The sequence below is a fragment of the Octodon degus genome, unplaced genomic scaffold (assembly GCF_000260255.1).
Source record: "Octodon degus isolate 3935 unplaced genomic scaffold, OctDeg1.0 scaffold00090, whole genome shotgun sequence".
NCBI classification, from domain to species: domain Eukaryota; kingdom Metazoa; phylum Chordata; class Mammalia; order Rodentia; family Octodontidae; genus Octodon; species Octodon degus.
In genome coordinates this window covers 10,565,412-10,578,156 of record NW_004524666.1, presented here as the reverse complement: position 1 = coordinate 10,578,156, position 12,745 = coordinate 10,565,412, and the positions used below count along the sequence as shown (strand labels likewise).

General features: G+C 44.7%; 1 protein-coding gene across 1 annotated transcript in view; it reads right to left on the bottom strand.

Annotated features, from left to right (window-relative positions):
• LOC101575858 (sodium-dependent glucose transporter 1B-like) overlaps positions 1–12,745 on the bottom strand; it is a 49,513-nt gene that overhangs the window by 7,412 nt on the left and 29,356 nt on the right. Inside the window, exon 2 of the mRNA XM_012516067.2 lies at positions 7,559–8,091. Coding sequence (XP_012371521.1) covers positions 7,559–8,091 — 533 coding nt within the window. The remainder of the gene's footprint in view (positions 1–7,558; positions 8,092–12,745) is intronic.

The window sequence follows — 12,745 nt, the reverse complement described above, 5'->3', positions numbered from 1 at the left end:
AACCGGGGTTTGAACTCAGACCCTTGCGCTTGCCAGGGAAACGCTTATTCCACTGAGCCATCTCCCCGGCCCCAATTTTCAGGGTTTTAAGCATTAATACAATACAGAATTACAATTTTTCCTACCTAGGTTTACTGGTCAGATAAGTTTATGCTATGTGTACAGTACAAAATTTGTCAGTAAGAAAAATAAGTTGTGGTGACTAGCTGATTAATGTCTCATTTGTATAAGCAATCCAGGCATAATTGTTAAATTGAAGTGAGTTAAACCCAGCATTAAGATGCATGAGTATTGTAAAGTGAAGCCCAGCCTGGGCTACTTAGTGACATCCTCTTTTAAGGTGAAAATTAAATAATGCTAGGGATGTTTCTCAGTGGGAAAGCACTCCTGGGTTCCACCCCAGCACCACAAAGCAAAGTAAGGTAAAACTTCTCATGCAAAAGATATGTTGCCTGTACCAGGTTTTACCATTCTTACTTATGATCGTAAGTGAAAGATTAGGGCTTAGAGATATCTATACAAAGAACAACTTAATTCTTAGAGCTAATCAAGACAAAACCCAAGGGGCCAGTGATAATATATTTCCTACTTTACTGTTTATCATTACAGAGACTAAAGACATTTTGGACTAGTAGAAAACACAGATTTTATGCCACCTTGCAAAGTCGCACCATGAGAGTACAGGTTTCCAGAAGTTAGGATTCAGAGATTTGCCAATTGGCAGACTGCTGGTGTAACTTTCACACAGCTCACTTCCTAGTGCTCACTGGAGACAAGGCCACTAAAGGTTAGGAAGCTGGGTGTGGTGGCACATATCTCTAATTCCAGCACTCTGGACAGCTGAGGCAGGAGGATCACAGGTTCAAGTCCAGCCTGGACATTTAGCTATTCAATAAGACCCCATCTCAAAATAAAACTTGGAGGTGTAGTTCAGTGCAAAAGTCCTAGGTTCAATTCCTTGTAATAGAAGAAAAAGAAAAGAAAGAGAGAAAGTTCTGTTTAATAAAACTATTTTCATGTTAGGAGAGGGTTTTTTTTTTTTGAGAGTTTTTATTAGAAATATAAAGAAGGAGAATTTACAAGGAACTCTTGAATGGATTAGCCCTGTCTCAAAATTTTCTTTAAAGGACTAGAGTGAAAAAGTCCTGAGTTCAATTCTTAGCACTGGAAAGAAAAAAATAAAGGAATGCATAGGAACACTGCAGAAAATTTGTAGAAGATGAGCCTGTGAAAAGAATCTTTAGTGTGGCAAAGCTGACTAAGATTAGCGGAGAATTATGCACTAGTTTTTTTAAAACAGTAAAAATTAATATCAACAGTACACTGCAAAACTAGAACTTCATTCTCTCTTTCAAGTCAAGTTTGCATGGTACTTTAGTCATTTCCTTTTGTTGTGGGGGGGGGGGTGTATCAGGATGTTGTCATTTCCTAGTAAGATTTTCAAGAATTTCTGCTTCTATTTGGCATCATTGGCCTATGAAGCAAAGATGCATGTTTTGATATGTTAATGTCTTCTGTGTTGTCTCTGTTTGATTCCTAAGACTAAGTAAACTGAGTCTTCTCAATTAAAACACCTAAGGCTAGGGCTGGTGAGATAGCTCAGTGGACTAAGCACCTGCTTAGGCAAGAACCAGGACCCAGGTTTCACCCCCAGTACGGTATGCCCCGGGGGCCCTGAGCTGGCCACCGAGACTGGGCTTGGTGGCACATGTCTGCAATCCCAGCACTGGGGAGGCTGAGTCAGGAGGATCGCTAAGAAGCTGAGCTGAGTAGTAAGACCCTGTGCCAAATAAATTTTTTTTTAAAAAGTGAGCTAAGGCTTTTTTAGTATCCACACAATTTTCTATATTTGCCTGTGAGGGGCTAATATCTCTTTGTTTAAATGACATCCTGTACAAGGTGACCTGTGATCTAACTTTGATAAATGTTTTAAACTTTTAATGATGTGAGGGCTCTTCCAAAAACCAAATTCTAAGTTAAGATTTTTTAAAATGTATTTAGTATAGGCTCTACAGGGTCTCACTATATAGATTGGATTTCAGTGGTTCTCCTGTTTACAGCCTTCTAAGCACTGGGATTACAGGCGTGCACCACCACGCCCAGCCTCAATCACCATTTCAGCGCGCCCCCAGGGATGGGGCAGAGGCACAGCATGCCCGGGATCAAATCACATCCACTGAGCTCTGCCTAAGCAGGCACTTTAGTCTGCTGAGCTATCTGGCCAGCTGTAAGACTTTTCTTGATCTTGATTTAATTTTATGATTTTCAAGATGGGCTCATGGTATAGCAAGTTCAAGGTCCTGAATTTGATCCCTTGTATGGAAAAAAAAAAAAAAAAAGATGGGCTCATGGACTACCTCAGAAGAATATCTCTTAAAAAGAGATGTTTCATATATTAAATTACATTGGAAACATTGTTAAATAATGAGTAATGATAAAATTTCTTTCAGATATATTTGTATGACTATTTTATGAATATGTAAAAATCAAATAGCCCTATAATACTGTCTGTCATAATTATTAATCATTTGTAGCACACAGTGCCATGCATCTGTACTAACAGGTACTTAGGAGGCTGAGGCAGGAGGGTCACATGAGCTCAAGTTGAAGTTGGCACTAGCAGCCTATCAAGACCCAATTCATTTAAGAAATATTTATCTGCAACAGAAATAGCCAAATTTTCTTGTCAGTTGCATCACTATTGTTATAAATGCTCATCAAATCTTTGACCAGGTCCCTTTTAAGTCTTGTCACTCTCAGACAGGTCAGTAAGTCACCTGGTAATTTGCTGAACCACCATTAGCTTGGAGTTCAGGGACATTCGTGAAAAGGACTCTCTCTCTGTCAAGAGCAGGTTTCAGGTAACTCAGAACCACTCCATTGGCCTGGCCTAGAATTCTCAGTCAACAAACTCCCTGGCTCATCAACCTCAAGCTGATGTTTAATCCAAATTAAAGTGCAGCAAGAATTAATTGTATACTAAGGAAATGACTTGCAGGTTTTCCTGCTGAGTCAGCTAGGGAGGAAATCGTTGATGCGCAACTCGAGCATCCTCTACAAGACTGATCCAGGTCTAATCACCTATCATAACCATTTAATAAACAGTGCTGTGCAGAGAGCTAGAGAAACAAAATTCATGTTTGCATTTGCATTCTAAGTGTGGGCTCATGGAAAGCTTGGCTGGCTTCTGGTCTTTGCTGAATCTTTATACCTTCCATTATTAAAAACTCTGTATTCACAACTCATCATGGTTGACTGATGACATAAAAATTTAATTTTTTTTTCGGTAGCGCTGATTGAACTCAGGACCATGTGCTTGCCAGGCAAGCGCTTATTCTGCTTAGCTATCTCCCCTGCCCCTAAAAATTATTTTTAAAAAGCCTTCAAACTAATGTTTGGTTGTCAAACCCATCATTCTGATAAGATCATAAAAAGTACCTACTGGGTCCTTTGAGCAAATCTACAAGAATTTCATTCACTTGCCATCTTCAGTGTATATTTTCTGGTTATGCAGAAGCATTCCTACAGAGAAAGGCTGACACTGCAACAGAAGTTACAGTGACTAAAAAGTCTTGTTACTGTTGGGCTTTTCTAGAAAATCCTCTAGTAAGAGAGTTACTAGTTTCACGGCACAAGTCAGAGGAGAGTTAAATAAGGTGTCGCAAACACAATGGCACATTAGGCTAAGCAGAGGAATCTGATCAGGTGCCTTAGTCAAAGGTGCTAGCAATTTGCGGCAGGGATCCACTCCCACTGGAGAACACAGACTGACCCCTCTTAAAGTAGTTACAGGAAGCCCAAGCCCCTCACGCCAGAGCCTCTCACATCTCATGTAACTCACAACCCAGTTGACTCAGTAGCACAAGGCTTTCGTGCATTATCCCAAAGCATATTTTCAGGGAGAAAAGAAGCCTTTCTTGTCTTACCAAATGATATCAACCAGAATTTTCTTAATCTAAATCCCAGACAGTGGATCTTGTGAAAACACCAGAAAATGTGTGCCTCGACTTTGTTAGATGCGGCCATCCCAGGTTTTTCTCTGCAGCAAAACTTCAAGGCATTGATCTTGAATCTGCATCTCACAACTGGGACATCCCACTGGCTCTGGAAGCTGCTCAACTGTTAGGGACCTCAGAATAAGCTGGCCAGGGATGCTTCTCACCAGAAGCAAAGGGAATCTTATATATTCAGAGCTTTACCAAGAACACAGATCAAGGCTTGTGTGTCAGTATCAAAGACCTCTCTGTTTCTGTTGTCCAAATCCCTTCCTTTGCCATACAGGAAAATACATGGGATTGTAATGATAGCTTTGGCAGGGGTGCATTCTGTGGGAAGAAACCAGAGCACCTGTGGGGTTTGCAGGCTGATCGCCCTAAATCAGGGTTCAGTTCCACTACTGCCAATGCCATTCCATGTTCCAATTAATCACCTGAAAGTCCAGGGAAAAGTGGAAAGCTTTCCTTGATAATCCAGTCATCACTGTGCCTTGCTCTCAAACTCCCTGCAAATAGTGCCCTGACCTTTAGTTACCTGACCAGTAGCAAATAGAGAAAAGCTGAGTGATGTCTGCAAAAGGTGTAACGTGGTTCCAGACTTCGCACTCACAAAGCCCACCGATTACTTTACCTGGGAACAAGCAAATTCTTGTATGATGTTACTGCATTAAATCCAGGAAGACCCCTTTCTACTAAATCAGGTTATGCTCCTTACAGCTTGCTATTGAAGGAACACAAAGAGTAGGGTCCCCCTGGACCTTTGTCAAGCAGTGAAGACAGAGGGCCCAAGAAATGTAACTGACCTCTGCAAAACTGCCACTAGGTGGCGCACTGTTCAGGCCCTAAGAATCTAGATTGAATCTGCAGACAAATTACTCCGTTCCTGACGGCACTGCTTCAGAGCTTGCTCTTTGGACTGACTTACCCCTGCCTTCTGAGTAGTTTTCCTTAAAACTTCCCACCCCTTGGATATTCAGAGGCCAAACCACTCAATATCCACAATTACATCTACTTTGAAGTAGATAAAGATGAATTAGTTTCCAGTAAGGAAAATTCCCCTCTTGGCAGTCCTTGGGCACCCCTTGCATAGAATCTGAAGCAAACAGGCCAGGTAGGGGGAAATTTGGATCTGTATGCAACCAGATCTCTTAGATCTGGTTCAGAAGGATAGAAGCTGCTCTCTGACGGATGAATGAAAATTTTCATGTTCAAAGAAGCACTTAGAGGAACAAAATTTAGCTTTAGATGTCTTCCTTGTCCATGCTTGGGGCTTATGGGTGGCATTGGATGAAACTGAACACTGTGCCACAATTTCCTTTTATTTCAGCACTACAGAAAGAGTAATTTAAATATGGCTGAGCAGTGGGGGTGTAGCTCAGTTGGTGGAGCATTTGCGAGCATGCACGAGGCCAGAGCTCAAACCCCATACTGAAAAGACAAAGCAATGTACAAGGACATGGCTGATAACAGTACACTTTCTCTCCACACCACAACTGAACACATTAAGGAAAGTTCTCAGGGGGAGGAGCACGAGACGTGTTCCCAGAAACAAGAAACAGTTGGTTTGCAAAGATCCTGAGTGGTGGGTGGCAGGCCAGGAGTTCCAAGGCTCTCTAACCTTCATGGTTAGTGGGTGTCCAGGTTCCTATGACTTGTGAGTCATAGGAGTCTAGCTGCACACATGGATACTTATTTGGATCAAGCTGTTTTACAGCCACCTATGGTCCTTAGTCAACATCATTGTCTGAACAAAGACTTTGAGCAGTGAGGCTAAATATGGTTGAGCTCTCTTTATTGTGTGAACTCTGACTGGCTTGATTTTGAGCAGTTGGGCTCATGGAGACACCAGTTAAGGGGGTTCTTTAGCTTCTGGATATTACCGATATACCAAGATATCCGTGATGTTGCATCTCCCGAGAGCCATCCTCAAGTCTCCCCAGTGTGTTGTGTGCCCTGAGTTGTTCTCTGTGCAGCCATCCTCTGTACACCAAAACAACAGAAATGTGAAGCACCAAGAGTCACTCAAATCACTTCCTATTGTCAACTGTGGACTACAGAGTTAGACCCTCTCAGTTAATTATAGTGGTGACACAAAGGGTCAAGTGCCCAAGACTTCTCTGAAGCCTCAGCGGGGGGAGGCTGACCAACAGTATAGACTGTTACGTTAGATCTGGCCTGAATCTGCCTGTGTATTTGGGGTACTAATTTGTCAGCATCGCAACCTGCCTGTTTGTGAAACAAGTAGCTGAGCAGCCAAAGGTTCAGGCAATCCCAGGCTGCATGCTGCTCCTAAATGTGCAAGGATCAGCGAGCTGTGGCTGGTCAAGCTGCTTCTGTGTGTCACTTTCTTGTTCTGTGTGTAGACACCGCCGGCCATGTTTCTGGATAGAGCATTCGGAATCTGTACTATTTCCAAGTGCTAAAATTAACTTGTCCAACCTCTTGTTTTCAGGTGTTACAGCAGGGTACCCTCCTACACTCACTTCCTTTGGAAAAGTACTTCAAGAGGAAATTCCTTGAACTCTTTACAGAAAATAAAGTTTCAAACTTGTCTCTAGCTGAAGAATAACTGGCTCAGAGGCTGGGGAATGGCTTAGTGGAATAAGTGGCAAGCACAAGGGCCTGAGTTCAATCCCTGGTTCCGCAAAAAAAAAAGAAAAAGAAAAAAGAATAACTGAATAACTGGCTCTGTTCTCAGTTTTCTGAGGCACTGAGCTTGTGTCCTTTTCCTAAGCAGGGCCAGACATGGGATCCCAGATGCACAGTACCAGGACTTAACAATTGTACTTCATCCCTAAAAGAATCTACAAGATCTGGCACACAGTGGTGGCTTTGAAGTGATTTTTTTTTTCTCGTTCCAGTCTATTTCCCTCCCCCATCCCACCCCAAAACTCTAAGAAACAATTACAGTTTTCTAGGGACTCCTCACAGAACTCACCCCTCCAATTCCCCTGGGTCACAATTGTCCAGTAATGAGAGAAAAATTCCTGCAAATATTGAATTGAGGGACAGGCCAGAGCTTTGGTTAAAGGCACTTCTTGCCATGCATCTTGCTCCAAGAAAAACACAAGGATTCAACGTCTTGATTAATGTAGAATTATGGGCAGAGTTGGGGGTTTCCTGGCTGTACTAATTAACCAGCTGTGCGATCTGGAATTCCCCCTGGGGCTTATATTTCCCAGCTGCAAAATTAAGTGCTTGGCTGAATTTGGTCAGGATATTAGGAAGAGAAAAATCACTTTCCTGTGTGATAATTTGGCATGCAGTAGAATAGTAGCTAGAAACCTGCAAACCTCTGTTGTATCTCCCCATTGAACCCAGAACATGAAGGAAGTTTAGCTGCATTGGAAAACAGACTAGGAAAATCAGTTTCCCACTTGTCAGCAGCCCTTCTGACCACGGCTGGGCCCGCATGTTAGCTGAGGAAACCGAGGCCCAGACAGATAGCTATTGACCCAAAGTGATAGACAGTGTGCAGGGACCAACATGAGACTCCGACTGGGAGGGCCGCGCTCTCTGCGGAGATCCTCTGGGCCCGGGAGGGTTGCAGCCCCAGCTCTCACCATCCCCAGGAAGGAGGCATACAGGACCGCGGTGGTGAGCCAGCGCAGCGCGCTCCCTGTCCGGGGCACCGCCACTGCCTTCGGCTCAGGCTCCGGGGCCGAGGCCTGGAGGAGCTGCTGCGCAGCAGCCGGGGGTCCGGCCCCACCGGACTCCGCTTCCAGCTCCAGTTTTGCGGTGACGGCGACGAGGAGGTGGCCTTGCAGTCTCCGAGTTTTTCTTCTCCGGACCCTGTGGAGCGCTGAGCCCCGCGCCTCCAGGCCCACAGGTCCTTCCCAGCGCTGCCTCCCCACAGGGACCGTCCTGCATCCCGACCTCTCCAAAGCGGACTTTGAACCGCAAGAGCGTTGCGGGAGACCAGGAGCGCGCGCTCCATCTGGTACAAGTCTTGGTTTCCGGAAAGGAGCCTTGCAGCCGAGCTGTACCTTGGCTCCATCCTGACTGTGACTCGGTTGCCTGGGCCACCAGACGCTGCTGTCTAGCTTGGCAGCACCGAGACGGGTGAACTGGCGCCGAGCGGTGGAACCAAATGGAACTGCAGGCTCAGAACCGGGGATTCAAGGGTGAGATGCCAAGCCTGGGGATCCAGCGTCACCCCTGGGGAGAACATCAGCTGAGGAAGGTACTGGAATAATAAAAAGAAATGCCACCCATGCCCATCTGAGACAAGGATTCCTGGAAATTCCAAACGCAGCGGCTCCTCCAGGTCTCGGCCCCGGAGCCTGAGCCGAAGGCAGTGGCGGTGCCCCGGACAGGGAGCGCGCTGCGCTGGTTCACCCCGCTGTCCTGTATGCCTCCTTCCTGGGGGAGAGGGAGCTGGGGCTGCAACCCTCCCGGGCCCAGAGGTTCTCCGCAGAGAATGACAGCGACATTCCACTTTCAAGAATAGCACATCTGGACTGTTAAACTGGAAAGGTCAACTTCCTCTAATCTTTAGGTTCTAAAAACGCTGTCTTGTGAAAATGGAAGACCGCTCAAATTTCTGGATTTAGAAGAGTATGTATAGGTGAAGATGCTGTTCGCCAAAAAGGCCAGCTGGTCAGAAATGAATGTATTGTGAAAAGACACAAATACGTTGTTGAGCTGGGGCTCTGCTGTACCTGCTTTGCATCCGTCACGACAGCATCAGCTATGGCATTTCAAATGTAGGTACAACAGAAGGCACATCAGATGGCGGGTCTGCAGTAGATGCAGCTTCCTGGAGTCCATTAGAGAAATATGCTTAGGAGAGGAGAAAAAGAATAGGCTAAAAGAGGCATAGTAAGTACTGAACTGCTGTGATCTGGCTGCTGAAGGAGCCTGCTGGGGGGTTGGCCCCTAGAGGTACTCTCACTTCTCAAACATAATGTCTCGGGGCCGGGGAGATGGCTCAGTAGAATAAGCACTTGCCTGGCAAGCACAAGGGCCTGAGTTCAGTCCCCTGTTCTGGAAAAACAAAAACAAACAAACAAACAAACAAACAAAAAACCAAAACCAAAACAAAACATAATGTCTCAACAGCTGGAAATAGGAAGGATTTGTAAATTTAGTAAGGAGGAGAAGGAGGAGGTAGAAGAAGGTAAGATTTGGACAAATTTTCAGGGATAAAATTTGTGTCATGGAATACAAAGTAGGGCCTCAATCTTTTTCATGGGTTTCCTGGGTAGAGAGTCTAAAGATCTTACACTTATGCTGGCTTTAAAGAAAGCCCTGCCTTTGGTCCCCCCAAATCTGAGGTTCTGTGGCCTGCCTGTTATCTTTCATTGTACAAATATTAGCTGAGCCTCATGGGTCACCTTGCACCAGGTAACACTTCAGTCCTCATAGCAGCAATCTGCGTCCTGTTCACAGCCAGGAAGACAAAAAGAAACAACCTACCCAGGGTCAGAGGATCAGTGACCATATATGGACAAGGTAACAGTAGTTCAGAAACAGATCTGGGTCCAAAACTGCAGTTTCAGCTAAACACAAGACCTAGTTCCAGGCGATAACTCTAATAAGGAAGTGGAGCAGGACACCAATTTGTGGGAATGCTCAGTTTGGATCTGGGCCTTAACTGACCCTGATAGATAGCAAGAGGTTAATTTTGATGAATGCACCTCACTTTGGCGTGGTCTTGGACCACCAGCAGAAAAGCACAACCAAAGGGATGTAAAGGTAGTAGTAATAAAAGCTCAACATGCAAAGTGGCCTCTAATCACTGACCCCTGCTGACAGGTCCAGCTACTATACCTGTACACACGTCTGGAGCCAGTTGGGTAAAATTGCTATTCCAGTCCCTTAAGAACAGCCGCTGGACATGACTCCTTCCTCCGTATGCCTTTCCATCCCAGTGATTTCTAAAGTGTATCCTGAAATTTTCATTGGAAGCCCCTGAAGCATCAAGATAATGATCAATAACAAAACCTAAACAATTAGACATCCAGGAGAGAGATAGTACTCACATGAGAAATTTCATTTAAATTGAGACAATACAAAAAAAAAACGGATTTTTTTTCTTTTTGTGTTTTTGAAACAGGGTATTGCTATACAGTTCAGGCTGGCCTGGAGCTCACTGTGTAGCCCAAGCTGGTCTCAAACTCATAATCCTCCTGCCTCAGCCCTCCCAGTGCTGGGATTACCAATGTGCACTGCCACACCCAGTTCAGAAAACTGATTATTTTAATTTTTTTTTTTTTGATGGAACCAGGGATTGCACTCAGGCCCTTGAGCTTGCCAAAGAAGCGCTTATTCCACTGAGCCATCTCCCTGGCCCTATTTTAAATTTTTTAATATACTTTTTTTGCAACACTTAGTATGGAAACAAGAACCTTTATGAAAACAAGAAACAAACAAACAAACAACAACAAAAAAAACCCACCGTTTCCGTGCTGAGTAAGGACTTTGTGTAAGATGGATATAGACAGCTGAATTAGGTAGAACTATTATAAGCAGTCAAGATAGGGCTGGGCCCTTGAGGAAGGCAGTACAGAATATGAGAACACATCAGAACTATGACCGGAGGTGCTTCTGAAGAAGATTAAAGTCACAAAGGCTAGATTTACATACTTCCCTAAGTGATAAATGAAAGTTTGAGATTATTAGTACCACCCTTCTGAGACCTAGCATATAAACAAGCCATTATCTCATTAGGCACGAGCCATCCTTTCTTACCTACTAAGACTAAGGCTAGCTCCTGACCCCAGAAAGAATGGCTCAACCAATTACAAACCCTGGAGGGACTGCAGGAAAAGGTACGCTTCTCTACTGTTGATGGGAGTGTAGACTGGTACAACCACTATGGAAATCAGTGTGCATATTCCTCAAAAATCTAGGAGTGGAGGTCCCATTCAACCCAGCTTCAACTGCCATAAATCTGGTCACTGGGCCAAAGAATGCCCACAGTCAAAGATCCCTTCAAAGCCATGCTCCAGGGGCTGGTGAGATGGCTCAGTGGTCTAAGGCACCTACTTAGAACAAGCTTAGCAAAGCACAGGGACCATGGTTCAATCCCCCAGCACCACATGCCAGCCAGCCCTGCCCCCTGGTGGGCTGAGCTGCCCCCCCAACACAAAATAAATAAATAAATAAATAAATAAATAAGGTGAGTTGGGTTTAAAAAAAAAAAAAACAGCCATGCTCCAGCCAGTTAGGCCCTCACAGGAAGCCAGACTCCCCTGTGCTGGCTCTGCCCCAGCAGTCAGCTCTGAGGGCACCAGTCAGCTCTGAGGGCACCCTGCCCAGCTTTCCCCCAGACATCTTTAGGTTGGTGATGGGTGGCTGCCAGAAGCTCCAGTGAATCCCTGGACCAGATCAGGTGCCAAGCTTTGGGTAACTCTTGCATGACCAGTCTCCTTGGCCCCAACTTCTATTGTGGTTACTCATGGCAGTTTCAGGCCTTTTAAAACACCTCCAATTTGATGTCAATTAGATCAACAGTTTTTCTATCCCACTCTTTTCTCATTGTTCCTACTTTCTCTGTCCCCTCCTTGGATGAGATATTCTACCTGTCCCTTTGACCATTCCAAGCATTTATCCTGCTTTTCTTGCCACTCTCTTTTCTCTTTCTTGGTTCTTACCCAAAGTTCCCATTGCCTCCTTAGAGGCAATGGTTCTTATCAACTCTTCCTATAATACCCCCATTCTCCCTGCATGGAAAACAGATGGCACATACAGGTTGGTGCAAGGTACTATCTACCAAATAGTCCTTTCTACCTATCCTGTGGTGCCCAGCCCAGGCACCCTTTTATCTTGTATGCCCCCATCTATTACCCATTACTCAGTCCCTGATTTGAAGTGTGCTTCCTTCATTATTCCTTTTTTCTCTCTTCAACTTCATCTGGATGGACCCTGACACTCTCAGGTCCCAACAGCTGACATTGACTGCCTTGTCACAGGGCTTCAGAGACAGTCCCCACTATTTTTGCCAGCCATGTGCCCATGATCTTCTCTCCTTCTACCCATCCATTTCCAAACTCATACATATGGGAACATGTAGATGATCTCCTTCTCTGAAACCCCTCTTAGGAATCCTCCAAGAGAATATTCTCTTCCTCGTACAACACTTAGAAACAAAGCATTACCAGATGTCTTCATCCAAGACTAAAACCTCCTCTCCATCTGTCACTTATCTGGGCATTATTCTGCAAGAACACACTCAGACCCTCCTTCCCTGTCATGTCTGATTAATTTCTCAGATCCCAATTTCCCACCACAAAGCAACTACTTCTCTCCTTTCCTGAGGTGGTAGGATACTTGTGTCTTTGGTTTCCTGGCTTTGCCCTCTTTACTAAGCTCTTATATAAGCTTGCAGAAAGGGACCCAGCTTAACTGTAGATCATAAAGACTTTCCTAACTCTTCCTTCCAGATCCAAAAAGAAGATCTGAAACTAGCTCTAGACCTGGCTTTGCCATACTGTATTTAATCTTTCTGTCTATAAGATCTATAGCATGGCAGTCACACAGTCACCATTCTGTCCCAGAGGCCAAGTCCACACCCAGTTGCTTTCCTGTCCAAACAACTTGATCCCACTGGCTTAGGTTAGCTGCCCTCCCTGCCTATAGCCTTAATGCTTACAGAAGCTCTGAAAATTATCAGACATATGATGATCATGTTATACTCCTCTCATAACCTGCATATTCTCATCACATCTCATCTCATCAGTTCAGAAAAACCCTTATCAGTCAATTATCTCTCCTAACAAATACAATCCCCTGATTTGGCCTCCCTA